This window comes from Lampetra planeri, chromosome 65, assembly GCF_965212315.1.
Source record: "Lampetra planeri chromosome 65, kcLamPlan1.2.h2, whole genome shotgun sequence".
In the NCBI taxonomy this organism is placed as follows: Eukaryota; Metazoa; Chordata; class Hyperoartia; order Petromyzontiformes; family Petromyzontidae; genus Lampetra; species Lampetra planeri.
Window position 1 is genome coordinate 3,606,426 of NC_136171.1, and position 24,935 is coordinate 3,631,360.

Here is a 24,935-nt window from a genome sequence, read left to right on the forward strand (position 1 = left end):
GAATAAAAAAATGCCTAAAAATATAACAAGTGAATGTAAACAGATTATCAAATCTGTCAACCCACACGGTTTACCCCTTATTCTTGTACAGGGAAGCTGAGTTTTCAGGCCATACGGCGTACAGCCGTTTCAATACGAGCGAATTTTGTTTTTATGTTTGTGTTTCTCCCTTGTGATGTGACTTTGTAGGATGAGCGTTGAGATGTATCAGGGCGCGGGGTGACCAGTCAGGTCTGAGTTGGTCTGTCACAAGGCAGGGCACTGACCAGGGGTTGACGGCTGTGGAGACGCTGTGCCATCGGTCCCGCGCTGCGCGAGTGATGGGAAGGGCGTGAAGATTGAGTCGTGGTGACTTTAAATAAAACATCGCCTCTTGGTCTAAATGGGTGGTCACCTCTTGAGTCTAAATGGGTGGTCACCTTTGGTCTAAATGGGTGGTGACCTCTTGGGTCTAAATGACTGGTGACTTCCTGTGAAACTTTCCTGGTTTGTGTGAGAAGTTGGAACCTGTGGTCTGGGATGTTCACTTCATGGACTCATTTCTCTGTTGTGATCACCGTCTGATTGTTTGTTCTGGTATCTCTAAATTGGCTCTCAGAGAAGTGGAGTAGAACAATAATAAACATTTAATTTGTATATCGCGTCAAATCCTATTTATAGCAGAGCGACAAATAAAACACCTCAGGAAATGAAACTAAACATTAATAAGCTGTGGGGGTTGCCCCTCCCTGTGGGCCATGGAACCTGGAAATGTTGTTCACGTGGGTCAGGGGGTTCATGGGGGGGGGGGGATACAATGAAAGACAATTGATGAATGTTTAAGTCATCGGCCCTGGCCACAGGCGTGGGTTTCACAGGGAAGTTGTTTTTAGTATTCACACTCCACGACAGCAGCTCGACTCGAGCGATGGCAAAGTGTGAATTGAATCGATGATAATAGAACCATCAGCAGGGTGACACTCGGCAATGGGAGGATATTGTGTCACGATGGTGAATGTGTAATGTAGTAACTCGGCGGGAGACGACTTCACGGGTAACACACTCTTTATTTTATCAAACTCGTTCACAGGTGACTAACACCTACTTCGTATCTCGGGTGACAAACACCCACTTAGTATCTCGGGTGACAACCACTCACTTAGCTACTTGGCGACTAACGCCCACTGAGCTACTCGGATGACCAACATCCACTTAGTATCTCGGGTGACAAACACCCACTTAGCTACTCGGCGACTAACGCCACTGAGCTACTCGGATGACCAACATCCACTTAGCTACTCGGCGACTAACGCCACTGAGCTACTCGGATGACCAACATCCACTTAGCTACTCGGCGACTAACGCCACTGAGCTACTCGGGACACTCCCTGCCCGGGGTATCCGTCTCGACTGTGGGTCCCCAGCCCGACCCACGGGGGCGTCGGACCCCGGGTCCCACAGCCTCGCCTCCGAGCCACACAGGGCCCCGGTCCCCACAAGGACGGCGGGACTAGGGGTCTCGGGCACTAGGTCTTCAGCTCCGTCTTCGGGTCTTCAACTGGGTAACTCTCCCCGAGTGCTCTCGCGCGTCCCCCTTTATACCCCACCTGCGGACGTCGCTGCGAGCACCCACTTATTCGACCAATCGCCGGGCGCTGGCTACGATCCTCTTTTCCCACATCTCATCGTGCCTCACCACCCACGCCGCGCCGCCCCGTCATCTGTCACTCCCGGCGCGCGCGTCCACACCACGCCCACAACGCGTGCCCAACCCCGCACCCCGCGCCGCCCCGTGATCCATCACTGTCACAGTCGGCGCACGTCAATACCACCACTACAAATGGACCGGTCCACGCACAACGCCACAATTGTACCTTTGCTTGACACGTTCACCTAACAATGGTCCGTATTGTTATTGTTGCTTGCTACCCAGCAAAGCCTCCAGCGTCTTCCGCAGGGTGCGAAAGAAGTTTGAACATCGGGACAGAGACACCGCACTGTTGTAGCCGGGTCCTGCCGAGTTGTCAGGGTTGGGGTGCTGCTGCTGCTGCTACTGCTGCTGCTGCTCCTACTGCTGCTGCTCCTGCTGCTGCTGATCCTGCTGCTGCTGTTGTTGTGTGATCTCAATCAAGTGACTTGCAGGTCACATTTCAGCATTTGCGGCGTGCTTGGCCATGACCAGGTGACACTGCGTGCTTGAAACAGGCAGGATGTCTCCACAACTCTGGCTGTCGCCTGACAAGGGAGGTTGTTGTTGTTGTGGGAGGTTGTTGTTGTTGTTGATGGAGGTTGTTGTTGTTGAGGGAGGTTGTTGTTGTGGGAGGCTGTTGTTGTTCTCCACGATGTGGCTCAAGTCGTGATTGGTCTCCATCACCTCGAGCTCGTCGTGGTGGCCGGGCTCGTGGAGTTGCGAGGGAGGCTGTTGTTGTTGAGGGACGCTGCTCCGGCACGTGTCATAGCTCACGTAGTGACCGTTCTCCCTCACCATCTCCTCCTCCTCCTCCTCCCACAGCTCGGCCTGTCAAGTACCAGCCCAGGTACAACCACCACCATCATCATCATCAGCCAGGAGCAATCCATTGCTGGATGAAGCCTCCTCAAACGGCCACCACCACATCTCACGATCGTGCGATGTAACAGTGAAGACGTCGCACGCACCACAGGAACCTCGCAGGCCGTCCTCTCTCACGCATTCCACTCCCCTGGCTGCCGCTCCGCTCGTTCACCTCGACCATCGGCCATCGGCCGTCCCTCTCTGCTGCCCGAGCCCCACTCCCCCCCCCTCAATGCTCGGACCACTGACGTCACAAAACGGCGGTGGTGCCCGTCTGTCACACGTGGGTGTCCCTCTGTCCCACGTCGGTGTCGTTCTGACCCACGTGGGTGTCTCTCTGACCCACGTGGGTGTCCCTCTGACCCACGTGGGTGTCGTTCTGACCCACGTGGGTGTCTCTCTGACCCACGTGGGTGTCCCTCTGACCCACGTGGGTGTCGTTCTGACCCACGTGGTGTCCCTCTGACCCACGTGGGTGTCCCTCTGACCCACGTGGGTGTCCCTCTGACCCACGTGGGTGTCCCTCTGACCCACGTGGGTGCCCCTCTGACCCACGTGGGTGTCGTTCTGACCCACGTGGGTGCCCCTCTGACCCACGTGGGTGTGTCTCTGACCCACGTGGTCCCCCACGCGTGTCGTGGGGCCGACGCGACGGGGTCCCAACCCTCCGCACGCCGTCAAACCGTGGCGCGCCACCTCGCTCTCTCTCTCTCCCAAAGACTTCCCGCCCCCACAGCCCTTGACAGACCGTCAGGGCAAGTGCTGTCAGCGAGTAGCAGCGCCGATGAAGGCCGGCACTGCGGCACACGAGGGGGCCAGCACCACGCGCGGCCGCCTTTGTCTCCCCAGCGGCCGTGTTTACGCATCGCGCCAGGTACCCCATCTGAGGCTGAGTCAACGTAGGGGAGAGGCCCAAGACGGGTTCAGATAATCGTCGCTGGTATTGGCCGTGGGCGGGAATCAAACATGGGGTTATCATCGGAGCAGGCTCATCGAGCTGACGTGGCCTCGGACCTTCCGTCAACGTCAAACAAGGAGTGGAGGGAGCGTGGTGACCACCACACGCACGCTCTCGTTGTCTTACCAAGCCGTCCCTTCTGTCGATCACGTTGGCTACTACGACTTCATCACCGCCGCCGTCACCTGCAAAACGGGACGTGCATTAGAGACAAAACGACATTATTGTGTTGTTTCAATTAAATGTAGAAGTGCTCCCAGAGCAGTGCGTCGCGTTTCGCGTGCGACAAAGTCCCACGGAAGTGGACATCACAGAACTACCCATCCGATCCCTTCAAGCCGCCTCTGTCTCACGTGTTTCAACTCAATTGGGATCACACACACAGCATAAACATCGCCCCCCAACCTGGCAGGAGCCTCCTCTATACAAGTCTTGAGACTCTATCGAGAGTGTCCTGGGCAAGTTAGGGTAAGCACATAACATCACGTAAATATTTGATTACTGGCCGCTCCTAACTGGCAGTAAAAGCAAGCAGGCGCGGTGTTGTAGATCGGCCCTGGTCAACACGGGAAGTGAATGCTAAGTTCTCGGTGGCTAGGAGATGTTAACAACCTCGCCTGGTATGCAGGAGGTCGTGAATTCGATCCCAACCCTGACGCCTGCTGCTGCTGCTGTGTATTTGGAGTTTGCGGTGTCTCTCTCTCTCCCCGTGGTCGCGTGGATTTTTCTCCGGGTCCTCCAGTTTTTCCCCCCCTCCACATTTAGAGTATTCGTGCGTCTAGAGTATTTGGCTGCTATGAATCTCCGCACGATGATGATGATGCTGCTGCTAAGCCGCTTTGTCGAGCAATCATTTGTGATGGCGCAGGGTCGCTACGTAGCTCGGTGAGGCCTTCACTGGTGAAATATAAACGTTTTAAATCTTGACTTGTCCTGAAGACGACCGCTTATGTTGCGATCGAAACGTCGATATTTTGTGTTATTCTGTCGACGTGGCTTTACGGAAAGACCCAAAGAATATAAAAGATTTAGTTTTGTTCTCTAATACAACCACGAGGGGGCGCTCACGCAGTGGCTGGTTTTGATCTTCCACGGAGCTCATGGCCCACCCCGAAACGGCATCTTAAACAAAGAACTAAGCAATGCTTCTATTTGACCAGGTGTGAGGCCTCACTAAGCTGCTGCTGCTGCTGCGTAACTCTTTGTCAGAAGCGACTTGGCCATCACAAATGACACCTCCACGAAGTGGCTCTGCACCACGGGGAAATGGACAGCGGCAGACAAACACTCGAGACGCGTGTTTCTCAAGGTGGAGGGAATCAGGAGGGCCTGGAGACCAGGGAGCGAGAGACACACAAACTCCAATATATAGCAGCAGGCGTCAGGGTCGGGATCGAACCCAGGACCTCCTGTATACCAGGTGAGGTAATTCACATCTCCGAGCCACCGTGGCATCTGTACACACCATGACAGATGCGGATACCTGGTGCACACGTGGGAAATAAATAGAAAATCTCCAGTAGAGTGCGACTGTGGTTATCTATAACAGACCGTAGACCAGGGGCGGGGAAGATTTTTTCTGCCAAGGGCCATTTGGATATCTATAACATCATTCGCGGGCCATACAACATCATCAACTTTAAAATTAGCCCGTTATATTTGGTCAAACATAAAATTAACTAATGTGATGGCTGGAACTGCTTCGCTTTGGCGAGGCGTGTGATGTTAGTTGGTAATGATGATGTTGCTGCTACTCGCAACTGCTTTTCCAGGTTTGCTCCGAGATTGATTGAATTTCGAGTCCCGCCTGCGGTTGCCTGGGCAGGGCACAACAAATGATTTAGTGGGCCTCGTACGGCCTGCGGGCCGGACGTTCCCCAGCCCTGCCGTAGAACGTATCACGACGCAATGCCCCGATCCACAAATACGAAGGAGACATCGCAGCGATACAACTCCGCTGCTCCTGACGAGGTGGTCTGGCTTCACCGCCTGCAGGGCTCATTTGTAGTTGGTGCGCTGCCTCGACATCAGCAGCCAGAAGAAGCAGCAGCCGCTGGGCACCAACGCCTTTGTATGTCACTGTGCGTGTCACTGTGCGTGTCACTGTGCGTGCCACTGTGCGTGTCACTGTGCGTGGTGGTGTAGCGGTTAGCGCGCTGCGCTATGAACCCGGCGACCCGAGTTCGATTCCCGCTCACGGCTAACACCAGTGACGATTATCTGAACCGGTCCTGGGCCTCCCCTAGGTCGACTCAGCCTTAAATGAGTACCTGGTGCGGTGTGTAAACATCGCCACTGGGGAGACAAAGGCGGTCGGGCGTGGCGCTGGCCACCCACCCCCTCGTGTACCGTTCCGGCCTTCATAGGTGCTCGCTAACAGCACTTGCCCCTACAGTCTGTTAAGGCTATACGGGGGATCTTTATCTTTGTCACTGTGCGTGTCACTGTGCGTGCGGTGGTGTAGCGGTTAGCGCTACGCTGCGCTTAGCGCTACGCTGCGCTATGAACCTGGCGACCCGGGTTCGATTCCCGCTCACGGCCAACACCGGCGGTGACGATTATCTGAACTGGTCCTGGGCCTCCCCTAGGTCTATGTAAGGCAGGGAACAAGACACCTGTGCAGAGAAAGGGGGGGGGGGGTCTCACTGTCATGTGGAGCGGTGTTGGGGGGCAGGGCGGAGAGGATGTCGCATTCTGTTGTTGTTGGTGACGTCTGCTTAGGAACCACATCGCCTGCGTAGACATGTGGGCGTCTGCAAGAACACGGTCGACACAACAAAGACAAAGATCCTCCCCTCCCCCGTGTAGCCTTCACAGACTGTTGCGGCAAGTGCTGCTAGCGAGTAGCACCTATGAAGGCCGGTACAGCACGCGAGGGGGTGGGGGGCCAGCACCACGCCCGGGTGCCTTTGTCTCCCCCGTGGTGATGTTTTTTTTATCCACGCACCAGGTACTCATTTGAGGCTGAGTCGACCTCGGGGAGGCCCAAGACCGGTTCAAATAATTGTCACCGGTGTTGGCCTTGAGCGGGAATCGAACTCGGGTCGCCGGATTCGGAGCGCGGTGCACTAACCACTGCGCCACCACTCCCCACAACCGTCGACATCTGGATTTCAAGTCCAGTGGCGCTGCTATCAATGACACCATCACTGTCGCAGCTTTACAAATAGGCCTCTTTAAAAACAGAAACTCTTTGCAATTTGCAATGCACGTGGTAACTAATCTATGCCTATGACAAAAGTGACTCCCAACGTGCCCGATCTCGGCAGTTCTCGGAAGCTAAGCAGGTTTGAGCCTGGATAGCGTTTGGATAGGCGACCACCACCGTGCAGAGGAGAGGAGTAGCAGGCGTCGTCAGAATCTGGAGGAATCCGATGAGCTATGAAGCGCTATTTCACAGATGTCCAGTTGTGGACAGCACAGAGCAATGCAGCAACATCCCGATGTTCTAACGCCACATTAACGGAACTTCACTGACACGAGTCTTACCTTGCAGCTGCCTTTGCATCAAATTGTCCTGCAAAACACACACAAACATGGCTCAGAACGGCGGGGCGTGCAAGCAGGTATATGTGTGTGTGTGTCTGTCTTCTGTTTAGCTGAATAAAACCGTCACGAAGTTTCATCCCAGCAATTGCCAGTAGCAGGTCTCGGCACAAATCAATTCCTGCCACCGAAACACAAACGCCGATTCCTGGATCGTCCGGGTCAATTCCCGGTGTCAAACCCCGGGTCAAGCCGGTGCACGAACCCGGACAGGTGGTGATTGTCGCTGTCGTGCGTGCGGAGCGGTGCGCGCTTGTACCTGGCAGCTTGCGCTTCCTGAAGCAGACGATGGCGAGGAGGCCGATGACGACGAGGCTGACGGCCAGGACCGAGCCGACCACCATGCCGGTCTCGGCCACCTTGTCGCGTGGGGGTGTCGAGTGGGCGGCGCAGTCTGCACCCTCTGGGTCGAGGCACGTGACCCTGAGCCCTGAGGAGGCCGCCACGCCACAGAGTTACCGCTGTGGCCCAGTCCGGGACAGCCCCGCTCGTTACGTCATTTCATTCGTAGCTTTAGTTGTTGTTTGCCCCATGGAGAGACTCTGCACCCTCCCCCCCCAACGTTTGTGTGGCCCACCAAGCATCGCCACATCCACAGGGCTGGAAGCATACACTGTATGTAAAACTGGCGGGGGGGGGGGAGGGAAGACACAAACTCCACGCGGAACGGCTCCCGAGTTGGGAATCGAACGCGAGCGGTGAGCCGCGAGCATCGCCGCCACCCCGACCTTCGTTCCTCACCGGCGATGGCCGATTCCTCCTCCTGCGTCACGTCTCCGAACTCCAGGAGCAGCCGGTAGGCGGGCGCCGTGGCCCCCGCCAGCTGCGAGTCGTTGTGCGTCCCCTGGGCGGCGGGCGGTACGCGCGCCACCAGCGTCCACGCGGCGGGCGCCGCTCGGCCCAGCGGGGCTCGGCCCAGCGGGGCTCGGCCCAGCGGGGCTCGGCCCAGCGGGGCGGACGAAGCGTTCCGTTGAACGACGACCGCGGTCAGGGCCCCCCAGTCGCCGCCGCCGTTGTCGTCGCACCCCCACCTCTTGAGCGTCCACCTGAGCAGCGCCCAGCGCTTGTGGGCATCCAGGAAGACGGTGAACGAGGACAGCTTGGCGTCTGCGTGAGGAGAGGGTTGGGGCGGATGGGTCACTCAAGTGATTTCGATGATGTTGAAGCTCTGTGCAAAAACTATTTACTCCTGGCCAAGACTAATTAGAGAATCTATCGAAATTGAGAGAAATAAAAATAATTTTAACCGTTCGAATAGCTACAGACTTAGTGCTACTTGGAAGCGAATCATCCAATAAGACATTGTTTAAATGCGCTTCAATAGGTATTATCGTTGGTATGGCTATTTTAGTCCACACGATGGACAGGAACTACAAGATAAATGGGCCCGCATAATGTGCATGCATCATGTACGCTGACTCATTAATCCCGCCCCCACTTCCCACAAGAAGAGTGCACAAGAGTTGTCATCACATCGACGCCTCTATTTAAGGAACGAAACAGGAGGACTTCTCCACAAATCTGCCTGTCGCCTGATGAAGCTGGTTGTAATTGCTGGCGAAATGTCGTACTCAGATTGTAAATGTTGTGGCTTGGCTCTCCAACACGGAGGTGTGCTGTACTAGTGACGAATTGGCATGTTCTGTTTACGTGACAACTCTTACTAGTTGGCTGTGTCGGATGATGGCGTTTAATGACACATTTATATTTACACGATCTAACCCAAAAAAACCTGTATTACGGAAGGCTTACGCTAAGTTTCGATGTGTACCGGTCGTTCCAGATCGGAGGGTGGTGCCCACTGGAACGTGGACCTAATGGCCCTGGCACCGCACACGACTCGAGCCAGTGCTGGGCTGGCACGGTACGGGTGGTTTTCCCCTGGCACCGCACGCGAGTCGAGCCAGCGAAGGGCTGGCACGGTACGGGTGGTTTTCCACTGGCACCGCATGTGGGCCGAGTCAGTGCAGGGCTGGCACGGTATGGGTGGTTTTCCACTGGCACCGCATGTGGGCCGAGCCAGTGCAGGGCTGGCACGGTACGGGTGGTTTTCCACTGGCACCGCATGCGAGTCGAGCCAGCGAAGGGCTGGCACAGTACGGGTGGTTTTCCACTGGCACCGCACGCGAGCCGAGCCAGCATGGAGCCCTTGCAGTACGATTCGCAGACCACGAATCACGAAGCCTCCACAGGGGCGACCGAACAGCTTAGTAATCGCTTCACACTGGCACGCGAAACAAGAAAACGTTCTCCAACCCCGAGCGCAAGCGAGCCTCCCAGTCCCCCGTCTCGCCTGTGACGACGATCGTCCGGTTCCGCGAGCCGACCTCGTTGGTGGCCACGCACGTGTACTCGCCCAGGAGCGAGTCCGTGCCGCCCGCTACGAGCAGCGTGGAGGTGCAGAGCGTCCCGTCGGAGGCCTCCTTGGCGGGGCCCACCGGCGTGCCGTCCCTGAACCACGAGAACTTGGGGGTCGGAGACGCGTTGGCCGTGCAGCTCAAGTTCCCCTCGTGATTCAAGGCGGTGGTGGCCACGGGTTTGCCTGGGAGCAAATACAGCCCTGGGGGGAACAAAGCAAACCACCCCATTGATACAGTGGGAAACACGTTCCGTGCCCAGAGCACCGCGCACGTGTGTGTGGTGGGAGTGGTGGGGCAGCGATTAGCGTGCTGCGTCACGAACCCAGTGACCGCAGTTCGATTCCCGCTCACGGCCAACACAAGTGATAGCGATTATCTGAACCGGTCATGGGGCCTCCTCTAGGTCAACTCAGCCTCAAATGAGTACCCGGTGGTCGGGTTGACGATGGCGTTTGTCGTGAACACTGGAGGCCACGTGAAGGGAAAATAATCACACCTCTGATAAGTACCGTTGGTTACGTACGGTGCGAAAGATGTTCAACATACATACAGCTGCAGTCACAACATGTAATTCTATTCTCGCGCATGATGGCAGCAGCAGCAGCACTATGTGCAGGAGCTCGATGCCAATGTCGAGGTCCTGCTGCTACTGCTGCTGCCCTCACGACGAGAGAGAGAGAGGGCTTCAGCAGAAAGAGATTTCGTGTCATGTCCGCTGTTCCTCCTCCTCCGTTGAAGGGGCGCAGACCACAGCGGGTTCACTGTGTGGTCCGTCGTTTGGGTTACATAGCCAACAATTGCACCAATGTGGTTGTCTTTAATGTATCCATATGAGTTTGTATGGGTCTCTATAGGTCTCTGAGGGTTTTTTTGGGTCTCTATGGGTCTCTGTAGGTCTCTATGAGTTTATTTGGGTCTCCACGAGTCGCTATGGGTCTCTTGGTGGTTGCAGCCGCCACGCCGGCGCTCACAGATGACGACGAGCGCCTGTGGGTCGCTGCTCTCCACGCTCACGGCGTTGCTGATGCGGCAGCCGTAGCTGCCCCGGTCCTCCCGGCGCACCGGCCCCATCGTCATCTCGCTGCCGCGGCGCTCGCCGGGGCTGAACTCGCGGCCGCCGCGGAGCCAGGAGACCCGCGGAGCCGGGCCGGCGCCACCACCGCCACAGCCGCCGTTGCCGGCGCTCTTGCAACCGCACCGGCCCCCGACGGTGTCCTTCCCTTCCACTGCTGTGGCCGGGGTCAGCATGAACGTGGGCTTGGAGACCGCCTCTGTGTTGCACAAAAACACAAAGATTTCCCGTATAGCCTGGAACAGACTGTTGGGGGGGGGGGGGGGTGCCGTTAGCGAGCACTTCACTTACGAAGGCCCGCACGGCCCACGAGCGGGTGGGGTGGCCAACACCACGCCCGGCCGCCTTTGTCTTCCCAGTGAGGATGTTTACACACCTAGGGGAGGCCCAGGAGCGGTTTAGATAATTGTCATTGGTGTTGACACACGCGCACACACGCACGCACACCAACGCAAAGATAGAGGTCCCCGCGGTAGCTTCTAAGCGAGCACGGTAAACAAGCCGAGTACTAACAACAGTCACTGGCCATCAGGCGACACGACAAAGACGTCGTTGCCTTCACGCACCTTTTGGGGCAATTGTGGCCAGCGGCGAGCGGCGCCTGTAACACGTTGCCACGAGGTGAAGAATCCATTCGGAAAATCTTCGAATGTATCCGGCACGATGGGCTCAATGTAATGAATCACACAGAATTGTGAATGGAGATAACGATGCCCATGGATTGGACCCAGAGACTCACGTGACTGCACAGTAGGCCACGCCCACCATAATGGAGGTTTTCGGGTTAGATCGCGCATTCAGATGAGGGTGGACACTGTACAGGTCACACAGATTGACAGCTCCGTTAAAATATAGCTTTTACTGCTTAAAAACTACTGCTTTTATTATTCTCATATAAATCAACGTATAGGGATTAAGTAATGTTAATTAGCTGCAGATTGTTTAATGATAGTAAATATATTCACAGTTCAGATTTTGATAATTAAAGACGAGTTTAATCATTTAATAAAGTAACTCGGGCGTGGGTGCAGAATATTAACACTTGCACTCAATCCCATCAACACAGCGATTGAGTAACGAGGTGTTGTGTAACGTGGGGTCGATTGGTGTGCATCTGGTCATAATTCGATACACGAATCCTCAGAAGACTTTAAAATAAAGAGTTGCCATTCCACATCTCTCTGGTGTCCCTCGGTGGTGGAGTCACTCGATCCTCAATAGGAGGGCAAAGCACAATGCAGAGTATTCACTCATCGCCTCTAGACTCATCAATTCGTCTTTATTAGCTGACCTCTCCCCTGCTTCCGATCATGGGAAGAGCGGCGTGGGGCGAGCCGGTTAGACAGGGAAGCGCAGGCCTCTCTCTGTGTGTTGTGAGAAAACGGAAGCAGATATAGCAGAGCTAGCTCTGAGAGCCCTTCTTCAAGTGACATTCCGGTCCACTCAGGACGCGGCCTCCAGAAATGGATGTCACAGAACTACCTCCGAGATCCCTTTTGCTTCCAGCATCTTATGGTCTATACACAGCAGAGGACAACTGCGGCCATGGTAACCCAAACTATGGACCGTACGGAAAACCCACCGGAGTCTGCACTCCTTCAATGGAGGAATATCAAAACAACACGAGCGCTCTCTCCGCGGAAGCCATCTTGTCGCAGCCAGAAGATGATCTCGACACTGGCATCGAGTTTTCGAATTCATTGTTGTCACTGCCATCACGTACAGCAGCTTTTGTATAACCGTTGAACAAAGATGGTCACCGCATCGCGCGGCGCTTTCGGATGTGCTGCAGCCATTTTGAACGGTCTTCCTTCTGACATTCAGAAGCATACTGCAGCTATGCCACTTTCAAATCGAGATTGAAAAACTAATTTCTTTAAAACTGCTTTAAGCGTTGTCCTTCCCTCTGTACCTCCGATTAGCACGGTTGGGTAAGTATTATGCGAAAGACGTTCAACACACACACGTACATACAACATGACTACGTACGGTGTGAAAGAAGTTCAACGTACACACAAGAGTAGAACGGGACGGGCAGTGGTGTGGCTACTGGAAGGGGGCTGCTCCTCCTCACCGTGCACGTCAAGCAGCGCCGCTTGACTGGACGCGTTGTAGAATGCGTTGGACGCGTGGCACGTGATGGTGCCGTTGTCACCCGCGGTGACTGGCGCCAGGGTGAGCCTCGCCTGGTCCCGCGAGAGCGACGCGCGCGACGAGTCCGAGGAGTCGAGCAGCTTGCCGCTCCTTAGCCACGCCACCGCCACTCCCCTCGTGGCGTTGGCGACGCACGCGAGGGTCACGTTGTCGCTGTCCGCCTTGAGGGGCCCCGGCCAGCTGACGTCCACCGACACCTCGAGGGGGCCTCCGTGCACGGGAAGGGGGGAGGAGGGGCAGGACAAGTTAAAGAGAATGACCCCGTGGTGCCCCGCCAAGTGACGACACCAGCGTCTTACAACATGACGTGGCTCTATTTAGAGGCCGGCCGAAATTCGGTTTCGTTTTCGGCACCGAAAGTTGGCAAATGGCCTCTTGGGCAAACTTTCGGTTTCAGCCGAAAGTCAATTTGTAACTTCCGGTCTGGTTTCGGTTTCGGCCGAAACTGATATTGACTTTCGGTCGTCATTCGTCAACCGAAGATCTATTTTTAGAATATAACGCTAGTGCTACGTCTATCACTCTGCCTATCGGCCGGTCAGTCGGCACTAGGCAATTCTTTGCGAATGGCTGCAAACAAACGTCAGCAGCAGCATCAGCTTGGGAGCGAGGTTACAGCCGCAACCATGGTCTGCTAATGTAGATACGACCGGTCAACAGACGGCAGCCTGCATCTCCATCCGTGGGTGGAGCCTCTTTGGCGGGACGACAACAAAGTGCCTCTGTTGTCTGTTCCCAGCCGCCTGCCCGCCTTGGCTTATGTGTTGCGTTCGCTTCAGTCTATACGAGTGTTGATACCGAGATTCAAAGTCTGCCAATTAGAGGCCGACAGAAATTCGGTTTCGGTTTCGGCGCCGAAAGTTGGCAAATGGCCTCTTTCGGCATCGTTTCTGTTTCGGCTGAAGTCAAAAAGTTAACAATCACCATTGCAACCTCCTTTGCCAGTAGCAAAATATGATAATTGATTTTTTTACCCTTTTAGCTGGCAACAAACTGACACCTTTTTTTACGAGGAGTCATGTTTGCATTGACCACAATACCTGCGGTCGGAATGCAAACAAATAACACAACTCTGATAATGTATGCACTGTCCTTGAAATTGATTGGTCCACACCCGAGACAGCTTTTCTTAGAGCCTTTTGGCGTCATCTGGTCCAACACCATGTGAGACTAGGCTCTTTCAGTTTCGGCCGAAACCAGAAATTCAGTTTCGGTCGGCCTCTAGCTCTATGATATAACAACTGAACGCGTCTGAATAATACGGCAAGGCTGCTGACTCCCGCACATCTGATTAGTATGTTTGGCTACGTATGGTGTGAGAGTTTAACGTATATACGTTCATATATACAGCGTTACATACGGTGCCAAAGAAGTTCATACAACATGGCTACGTTCGGTGTGAAAGAAGTTCGACACACAAGAGTAGAACGGGACGGACAGTGATTTGCCGGCTAGAAGGGGCCTCCTCCTCCTCACCGTGCACGTCAAGCAGCGCGGCTTGACTGGACACGTTGTAGAATGCGTTGGACGCGTGGCACGTGATGGTGCCGTTGTCACCCGCGGTGACCGGCGCCAGGCTGAGCCTCGCCTGGTCCCGCGAGAGCGACGCGCGCGACGAGTCCGAGGAGTCGAGCAGCTTGCCGCTCCTCAGCCACGCCACCGCCACTCCCCTCGTGGCGTTGGCGACGCACGCGAGGGTCACGTGGTCGCTGTCCGCCTTGAGCGGCCCCGGCCAGCTGACGTCCACCGACACCTCGAGGGGGCCTCCGTGCAGGGGAAGGGGGGGGGGGCAGGACGTGGCTTTATTACGTATAATTGTAGAGCAACCAAACGCATCCAAATTATCTGACGACGACGCCGGTACTCTCCCGCGACTCCAAATTAGCACGGTTGGCTACGTACGGTGCGAGAGAAGTGCAACTTACATGCGTACAGCTGCATTGCCAGTGGCGCACAAGCACAAGGAATACTTTTTTTTTGTAAAAAAACTAAAAGTAGAAAATAAATTATTTTGACCCCAAAATAAATCAATTGTTACGTGCTGAATGAAAGTGGGTAGCTTGCACGAAGCAAATTCAACATATCGAAAGAAAACCACCCACTTTTATTCAGCACATCAAATTTGACTAATTCTGGCGTCAAAATAATGTACTTTCTACTTTTGAGTGCAAATAAAAGTGTGTGCATCGAAAAATTATTTCCACACAATTATTTTACCATGAAAACTATTGCAGCGTTTTAACTACTATTTTATTTTACGAGGTAAGGCCTACTAGCTCTATATAGCTGTTTTTCAGAAGTGACCTGGCCACAAATGACAGCCGAATAAAGTGGTTTATCGTGGGAAATTTATAGCAGCCAAATACTCGAAGCACATGTTTTTAAATGTGGAGGGAGAAACCAGAGAACCCAGAGAGAAATGCACGCAGCCACGGGGAGAACTTGCAAACTCTAAATACACAGCAGCAGGCGTGTGGGTCAGCATTGAACCCACGACCTCCTGTAGACCAGGCGAGGTACTTAACATCTCGTCACCACCACCCGGCTATCATGGGCTGCTGCTGATGATGTTTGTGATGAATGATTTGGCACCAAGAGTTTACGAAGGTGACATTGGCATTGGACTCACCATAGACGGTCAAGGTGATGCTGGTAATGATTAGTAGAGCGATGCCTTTTTGAAATTGAAAAATTAATTTCTTTAAACTGCTTTTCGTGTTTAGTGCTGTCCTTCCCGCACCTCCGAGTAGCAAGTTTGGCTACGTATGATGCGAAAGAAGTGCATCATACACACATACATACAACATGACTACGTACGGTGTGAAAGAAGTTCAACGTACACACAAGAGTAGAACGGGACGTGCAGTGGTGTGTGGAAGGGGGCTCCTCCTCACCGTGCACGTCAAGCAGCGCCGCTTGACTGGACGCGTTGTAGAATGCGTTGGACGCGTGGCACGTGATGGTGCCGTTGTCACCCGCGGTGACCGGCGCCAGGGTGAGCCTCGCCTGGTCCCGCGAGAGCGACGCGCGCGGCGAGTCCGAGGAGTCGAGCAGCTTGCCGCTCCTCAGCCACGCCACCGCCACTCCCCTCGTGGCGTTGGCGACGCACGCGAGGGTCACGTGGTCGCTGTCCGCCTTGAGGGGCCCCGGCCAGCTGACGTTCACCGACACCTCGAGGGGGCCTCCGTGCACGGGAAGGGGCGGAGGGGGGGGCAGGACAAGTTCAAAGGGATGACCCCGTGGTGCCCCATCCAGTGATGCCAGCACCTTACAACACGACGTGGCTTTACGATATAGCGACAGAACACATACAAATTATCTGGCGATGCCGCCGGTACTGCCGCACCACCGATTAGTACGGTTGGCTACGTACGGTGCCAGAGAAGTTCAGCGTACATACGGACAGCTGCATTGGCAGTTTTGCAAAACACATTTGTCAACAAGGCTAGTCTTAAAAGGGAAGATAATATAACAAGTGACGTTTCTGAATTATTTTTACATCTTCATATTTTATTCTCCTGCACTTCGGAACATCCTTTTACGTTCAAAGAGTTGGGCCCTGGTAGCTTCTGCGGCACTAAAGCCAGGCTGTTGCCTGCTGCTGCTGCTGCTGCTGCACCTATTTGATGTTGTGCTTTTATCGGCTAAATCCACTGGGAAGTTCAACTTGTGTAGGCCCCACCGCAATCTTCTTTATGCCTCTTCCTCTTTCGCTCCTTTCCTTTTTAGGCCCCGCCCACATTTTAGACACCGCCCATATTTTAGGCCCCGCCTCTTTCTGTAGAGCCCCTCCCCCCGGATAGTGGGTGGGGCCGGCGTGGGGCGTGGTGGGGTGTGAAAGGCGGGGGTGGTGGGGGCCAGTGTGCCAGGGCCTGGTCAGGGGGAGGGGCTGGGTCAGTCGGGGTAGGGTTTGGAGAAGCTTCCAGAACCTCTCTGAGAGCAGCAATAAATAACAACAGATTTGTGCGCGCGATACAAACAACAACGTGAGAATTCGCGAACGATAATGGCGAACGGCGAGGCTCCCACGCAGCCTCCGTACCGTGCACGTCGATGTCCGCGGCTGGGCTCCGCGCGCTGAAGAACGGGTTGGAGGCGCTGCAGGTGAGCGAGTGGTCGTCTCCCGGCAGCACCGGGGTGACGGTGAGGAGGCGGCCGTCCTCCGACAGCGAGTAGCCCAGCGGGTCCCGCCGGGTCAGCTCCACTCCGTTCCTCCGCCACGTGAATGTAACGCCGTCCGTGGAATTGGCCTCGCACGCGAGGCTCACGTTGTCGCTGTTGGCTTTGAGAGGCCCCGGTTTGCTGACGTTCACCGACGCCGCGAGAGGGCCTTGCAAGAGGGAGCGGCAGGACGAGCAGATCGCACATCGCGACGTTATTTTCGGTGTTGCCGCTGCTGCAATGGCAGTGGTGCTCAAGCGAAGTGAACAAACCCACTCGGCACGGTTCCGTGTCAATGACAACACCGCACGCGTGTGTGTACCCGCCCTGACTCGAAGTTTGCGGACAAGAGTTGTATGGCTCATTGGAATCCTCTGGTAGAAATAAAGATTCTAATTCTGATGTGTGTGGCCTTGAAAGGAAAATATATAATAGAAGATGGTTTGGGGAATGGTCCTTTTTTGTTATTTGTGTACCGCTGTCAATGCAGCATCACCAATTGACGAGTGTTTTTACAAGTGGGAGGAACTCGGAGCACCCGGACAAAACCCACGAGTGCGAGGGGGCAACACGCTATCCCATACAGCAGCAACAGGTGGAGTCCACGTCTTTGGTGTACCGTGGGGTACTGCTCCTCATCGACGCCCGTGTGAAGGGAGTTGGGACAAATGGAGACGAGTCCACACGTTTCTGTGCTGCCCTCTGGCGAGCCAGGGTGACGCCACCTCCTCAACGCCCACGCGAAAGGGAGTTTCACAGCATCTGTGCCGTGCTCCACCAACCCTCACTGCTGCTGCTGCTGCCTCCACAGCACTTGTGGGGTACAGCAGCCACGCGCGCTAAAGCCGCCACCGCCACCCGGCTATCACGGGCTGCTGCTGCTGCTGCTGAAGATGATTCTGGCGACGAATGATTTGGGCACCGAAATTCTACGAAGGTGACATTGGCATTGGACTCACCTTAGATGGCCCAGGCCATGCCGGTCATGGTGACTGCAGCTATGCCACTTTTAAATCGAGATCGAAAACATAATTGAATTAAAACTGCTTTTCGTGTTTCGTGTTGTCCTTCCCCCCATACCTCCGATTAGCACCGTTGGCTCCGTACGATGCGAAACAAGTTCCAACGTACATATACACATACAACATACATACAACATGGCTAGTATGGTGTGAAAGAAGTTCAACGTACATACAAGAGTAGAATGGGACGGGCAGTGGTGTGGCGACTGGAAGGGGGCTCCTCCTCACCGTGCACGTCAAGCAGCGCCGCTTGACTGGACGCGTTGTAGAATGCGTTGGACGCGTGGCACGTGATGGTGCCGTTGTCACCCGCGGTGACCGGCGCCAGGCTGAGCCTCGCCTGGTCCCGCGAGAGCGACGCGCGCGACGAGTCCGAGGAGTCGAGCAGCTTGCCGCTCCTCAGCCACGCCACCGCCACTCCCCTCGTGGCGTTGGCGACGCACGCGAGGGTCACGTGGTCGCTGTCCGCCTTGAGGGGCCCCGGCCAGCTGACGTCCACCGACACCTCGAGGGGGCCTCCGTGCGGGGGAAGGGGGGAGGGGGGGGGCAGGACAAGTTCAAAGGGATGACCCCGTGGCGCCCCACCAAGTGACGATGCCAGCGCCTTACAACACGACGTGGCTTTACTATATAGCGTCTGAACGCATCTGCACGGTTGGCTACGTACGGTGCCAGAGAAGTGCAACATACATACGGACAGCTGCGTTGGCAGTGGTGCACAAGCACAATGAACAAAAAATAAACAACACGTTTGTCAACAACACTGTGTGGTCTTAAAAGCAAAGACTATAACAGGTGACGTTTCTGAAGACGTTTCCCCTCTTTGTATTTTATTCTCGTGCGCTTAGAAACGTCCTTTTAAGTTCAACAAGTTGGCCACTGGCAGCTTCTATGGCACAAAAGTCAGGCTGCTGCTGCCTGCTGCTGCCTGCTGCTGCCTGCTGCTGCCTGCTGCTGCCTGCTGCTGCCTGCTGCTGCCTGCTGCTGCCTGCTGCTGCCTGCTGCTGCCTGCTGCTGCCTGCTGCTGCCTGCTGCTGCCTGCTGCTGCCTGCTGCTGCTGCCGCACCTATTTGATGTGATGCTGAATCAACAGCGAAGTTCAACCTCTACAGGCCCCACCGCAATCTTCTTTATGCCACTTCCTGATGAAGCCCCGCCTCTTCCTCTTTTGGCTCTGCACCTTTCCTTTTGAGGACCCGCCCATTTTGATATGTTAGGCCCCGCCTCCTTCTGTATAGGCTCTTCCCCCTGGACACGGATGGGACCAGTGTGACTTGTGGTAGGGGTGTGAAATTGAGGGCTGGGTAAGTAGGGGTAGGGGCTGGCTCACTAGAAGTAGGGGTTGGTTCAGTAGGGGCAGGGTTGGGGCAGCTTCCAGAATCCAGCTGAGAGCAGCAATAGAGGACATCAGATTTGTGCGCGTGTTCCATGAGAATTCGCGACCGATAATGGCAAACGGCGAGGCTCCCACACAGCCTCCGTACCGTGCACGTCAATGTCCGCGGCTGGGCTCTGCGAGCTGAAGAACGGGTTGGAGGCGCTGCAGGTGAGCGAGTGGTCATCTCCCGGCAGCACCGGGGTGACGGTGAGGAGGCGGCCGTCCTCCGACAGCGAGTAGCCCAGCGGGTCCCGTCGGGTCAGCTCCACTCCATTCCTCCGCCACGCGAATGTAACGCCGTCCGTGGAATTGGCCTCGCAAGCGAGGCTCACGTTGTCGCTGTTGGCTTTGAGAGGCCCCGGTTTGCTGACGTTCACCGACGCCGCGAGAGGGCCTTGCGAGAGGGAGCGGCAGGACGAGCAGATCGCACATCACGACGTTATTTTCAGTGCTGCTGCTGCTGCATTGGCAGTGATGCTCAAGCGAAGTGAACAAAAACCACTCGGCACGGTTCCGTGTCATTGACAACAACGCACGCGTGTGTGTACCCGCCCGGACTGGAAATATGTGGAAAAAATATTTATAGCTCATCAGATTCTTCTGGTAGAAAAAAATATTCTGATTCTGAAGTGTGTGTGGCCTTGAAAAATAGACGATGGTTTGGGCAATGGACCGTTTTTGTTATTTGTGCGTGTGTACCACTGTCGCAGCATCACCAAATAATATATCTTCACTATTGACGTGTTTTCAGTCAACGAGTGTTTTATACAAGTGGGAGGAACCCGGAGCACCCGGACTAAACCCATGCGTGCGAGGGGGCAACACTCGATCCCATACAGACGAACAGGTGGAGTTCACGTGAGGTACTGCTCCTCATCGACGCCCAACCCTCGCTGCTGCTGCTGCCTCCACAGTCTGTTGGGGTGCAGCAGGCACGCGCGCTACAGCCACCACCACCACCGCCACCACCACCATCACCGCCACCACCACCGCCACCACCGCCGCCACCACTGCCACCACCACCACCACCACCGCCACCACTGCCACCACCACCACCGCCACCACCATCACCGCCACCACCACCACCATCACCGCCACCACCACCGACTATCACGGGCTGCTGCTGCTGAAGATGTTGGTGAAGAATGATTCGGCACCAAAAGTATACGAAGGTGACATTGGACTCACCGTAGACGGTCAAGTTGATGTTGGTATTGGTTACTTTCATCCCCCTCTTCACAGCCACGTTGAACGCCCCACTGTCGCTCTGCTGCAGGGCCCTGATTTGAAGCGATCCATTCGCGAAGGGTTTTGCGCGGCCTCCAAACATCTGGGACAGCTGCAACGTGAGCAGAGAAACAATTAGCTGAGTCAGAATATTTATTTGTACTGGAGGAATCTGATTAATACGACGCACGAGTGGATAACTCGGATTGATGTACGATGATAAAATGCCATCGCAACAGAAGCATTGGTGCAGGCTGGTTAGTGATCCTGTAAAAGACAAAGATCCCCGCTATTACCTTAATAGATTGTTGGGGCAAGTGCTTTTAGCGAGCACATATGAAGACTGGCACGGCACACGAGGGGGTGGGTGGCCAGCACCACATAATCGTTATCGGTGTAGGCCGTGAGTGGGAATCGAATTTTGGTTGCCTACGAATCCTGTACGAAAGCTCCCAAGCTTGTCCAGATCAGACCAAAAATAACTGCAGAAAAGATATCAAACCGGTTCAAACTGGTATCAATGCGAAACCTTCCTGACAAAGAACAATTGCGCTCACAATGGCTTTCCTGGACAATTGCGTGATTTGCTATTATCGTATTGACGATGTTGCTGAATGGTTTGCCATTTGCCACCCACCAGGGCGATTAAAAGTGCAGTCCTCACCTCGGCATCGTCCGGCCTTGTGGGCTCCCAGCTCGCGACGATCGTGTACGCGTCTGGCGGTGACAGACTCTGCCACTCGAACTGCGTCACGCCGGCCAGGTCCTCGTCCCTGGTGCCCGCCCGCAGCAGCGCGTCGCTGCCCGCGCCCTGTCGGACCCATTCCAGTCGCGTCGCTCTGCTGACATCCGCGGCAGCTGCGAGAGCAGGGGGAGGGGACGGGGGCAGGAGACAAGAGAGCGATATTTCAAGAGCCGCGATGCTCTGTGGTGAATACGAGACGGCGGTGGTCCTCAATAAATAATGTCACGGAGCAGTCCTTCATGAGCCGCATGCGGATAGGGAGCCGCAGATTGCCGACCCCTGCCCATGGTGAACAGGACTCTCATGGTGAACTGGACTCCCATGGTGAACTGGACTCCCATGGTGAACTGGACTCCCATGGTGAACATGACTCCCATGGTGAACTGGACTCCCATGGTGAACAGGACTCCCATGGTGAACTGGACTCCCATGGTGAACTGGACTCCCATGTGAACTGGACTCCCATGGTGAACTGGACTCCCATGGTGAACTAGACTCCCATGGTGAACTGGACTCCCATGGTGAACTGGACTCCCATGGTGAACTGGACTCCCATGGTAAACTGGACTCCCATGGTGAACTGGACTCCCATGGTGAACTGGACTCCCATGGTGAACTAGACTCCCATGGTGAACTGGACTCCCATGGTGAACTGGACTCCCATGGTGAACTGGACTACCATGGTGAACTGGACTCCCATGGTGAACTGGACTCCCATGGTGAACTGGACTCCCATGGTGAACTAGACTCCCATGGTGAACTGGACTCCCATGGTGAACTGGACTCCCATGGTGAACTAGACTCCCATGGTGAACTGGACTCCCATGGTAAACTGGACTCCCATGGTGAACTGGACTCCCATGGTAAACTGGACTCTCATGGTGAACTGGACTCCCATGGTGAACTGGACTCCCATGGTGAACTGGACTCCCATGTGAACTGGACTCCCATGGTAAACTGGACTCCCATGGTGAACTCGACTCCCATGGTGAACTGGACTCCCATGGTGAACTGAACTCCCATGTGATCTGGACTCCTATGGTAAACTGGACTCTCATGGTGAACTGGACTCCCATGGTAAACTGGACTCCCATGGTGAACTGGACTCCCATGGTGAACTGGACTCCCATGGTGAACTGGACTCCCATGGTGAACTGGACTCCCATGGTGAACTGGACTCCCATGTGAACTGGACTCCCATGGTAAACTGGACTCCCATGGTGAACTCGACTCCCATGGTGAACTGGACTCCCATGGTGAACTGGACTCCGATGTGAACTGGACTCCCATGGTAAACTGGACTCTCATGGTGAACTGGACTCCCATGGTAAACTGGACTCCCATGGTGAACTGGACTCCCATGGTGAACTGGACTCCCATGGTGAACTGGACTCCCATGGTAAACTGGACTCCCATGGTGAACTGGACTCCCATGGTGAACTGGACTCCCATGGTGAACTGGACTCCCATGGTGAACTGGACTCCCATGGTAAACTGGACTCTCATGGTGAACTGGACTCCCATGGTGAACTGGACTCCCATGGCCAGGGGTTGGCAACAAAAATAACAAGAAGAGACATTTTTCTCGACTCTCAAGAGCCGCCACTGCAGTCCCTAAAGAGTCGCACGCGGCTCCGAGCCGCAGGTTGGCGAGCCCGGCGCCCGAGGAATCGTGACGACTCACGACCAGCCTGCGACCGGGGGCCGGGGTTGTCGTGCCACTCTAAACGTCCTATTTGTTTAGCCGGAGCCCTGCAGAGCCCATCACATTGAGTTGCCGCGTCGCGTGCACAAATTTTGCCCCAAATGATTTTGGCTTTTGAGATGAAACTTGAGGACAATCTCACTGGGGATTACATCCTGCATCATCAGCTGATTGGCACATATCCCCCTTATAGCATTAACAGACTTGGGTCGAGCGTTGTTAGCGAGCAATTATAAAGGCCGGAGCAGCATACATGGGGGTGGGTGGCCAGCCCCACGCCCGGACGCATTTGTCTCCCGAGTGACGATGTTCACACATCTCGCCAGCTACCCAGGAGCGGTCCAGATATTCGTCACTGGTGTTGGCCGTGAGCGGGAATCGAACTCGGGTCATCGGGCTCGTAGCACAATCGCTGTACTAACACTCCCCACCGTATGATAGACAAAGATAAAGACAAAGATCCCCCGTATAGCCTTAACAGACTGTAGGGGCAAGTATGACATATTGCGATTACCATTTGTTAGCTATTTGTTTATGTCTCTTATCTGTTATTGTTTATTAGCATTTATCTATTTTACTGTGACTTGTTGCGTTTGTAGGAGAAGCGCCGGCGTTGTTGTTTGTGTTGATGACACACCGAGTCCAAGGGCTTATTGGCTCACAGGGCAACGCAAAACGAACTGAAAGGGAGACGATCTCGTGCGAGAGGACTCGTGCAGGGCAGCGAGGTCTCGTCTCACCTCGCCAGGAGAGCGTCGTGAAGACGCCGCCGCCGAGGAGGAGGAGGAGGCACGAGGCGAGTCGCGACCTCATCTCCTGCCGCCACGCCGCCTCTAGCCGACTTGAGACTCGGAGCTGAGAAGATGCGAGACCCAGGGATATAAGATGTGAGACCCAGTGAGAGAAGATGTGAGACACGGGGAGAGAAGTTGTGAGACTCAGGGAGATAAGATGTGAGACCCAGTGAGAGAAGATGTGAGACACGGGGAGAGAAGTTGTGAGACTCAGGGAGATAAGATGTGAGACCCAGTGAGAGAAGATGTGAGACACGGGGAGAGAAGTTGTGAGACTCAGGGAGATAAGATGTCAGATTGACGGACGTAAGATGCGTGTCTCGGGGAGAGCAATTGCTGATCTCGCGCAGAGAATGTGTGAGGAGTCGAGCGAGCAGGAGGAGGACACTGACTGTGACACTCTTCACGTATTCAGGCGGCCCACGCACAGCTCGTCACGAAGGGCATGGGCGGTGTGTGCGCGTGTCTGTGTGTGAGGGTCGGTGTGTGTGTGTGTGGAGCGGTGTGTTTGTGTGTGGAGCGGTGTGTGTTTAGAGCGGTGTGTGTGTGTGAGGGTCGGTGTGTGTGTGTGGAGCGGTGTGTGTGTGGAGCGGTGTGTGCGCGTGTCTGTGAGGGTCGGTGTGTGTGTGTGTGGAGCGGTGTGTGCGCGTGTCTGTGTGTGAGGGTCGGTGTGTGTGTGTGGAGCGGTGTGTGCGCGTGTCTGTGTGTGAGGGTCGGTGTGTGTGTGTGTGGAGAGGTGGCGCAGCGGTTAGCGAGCTGCGCTACGCACCCGGCGGCCCGAGTTCGATCACGGCTCACGGTCAATTAAAGTGGCGATTATATGAACCGCTCCTGGGCCTCCCCTAGGTCGACTCAGCCTCAAATGAGTGCCTGGTGTGGTGTGTAAACATCGCCACTGGGGAGACAAAGGCGGTCGGGCGTGGTTCTGGCCACCCACCCCCTCGTGTACCTCAATGGCGGCCTTCATAGGCGCTCAGAATGATGTCTCTGAGCTGCGCGTGTTCTCTAACGCGTGCATTGCTCCTCTCGCAATGTCGCTTTATGCTTTTCTAATTCAGTGGGTGCCATTGTGTGTGTGCCACGGTGTTACTGCATGCATGTGTAATTCAAGCCGGGTGTTTGTGTTCCATCGTGGGTACTTATTTATCTATTTTTGGAAGCGACATCGTCGTTCATGCAAATTCCGTCTCAATCGCCGAGCAACCACAGAGCAGCTGGAATGCAGCAGCCAGGCGATACGACGGCGCCTCCACTTGCCAAAGCTCTGCGGTCCTCTACAT

At 55.1% G+C, this 24,935-nt stretch overlaps 1 protein-coding gene across 1 annotated transcript; it reads right to left on the bottom strand.

The window, feature by feature from the left end:
* Positions 1-2,042: 2,042 nt before the first annotated feature.
* On the bottom strand, positions 2,043-24,935 carry LOC144737192 (hemicentin-2-like). Its single transcript, XM_078619913.1, has 17 exons — positions 23,602-24,935; positions 21,076-21,269; positions 20,373-20,523; positions 19,291-19,578; positions 18,035-18,322; positions 16,666-16,953; positions 15,518-15,805; positions 14,100-14,387; positions 12,544-12,831; positions 10,369-10,668; positions 9,331-9,597; positions 7,779-8,144; positions 7,297-7,467; positions 6,981-7,008; positions 6,138-6,244; positions 3,618-3,676; positions 2,043-2,497 (listed from the first exon to the last, which is right to left on the bottom strand). The coding sequence occupies exons 1-17, from the start codon at positions 23,672-23,674 to the stop codon at positions 2,123-2,125; spliced, it is 3,819 nt and encodes a 1,272-aa protein (XP_078476039.1). The 5' UTR covers positions 23,675-24,935; the 3' UTR covers positions 2,043-2,122.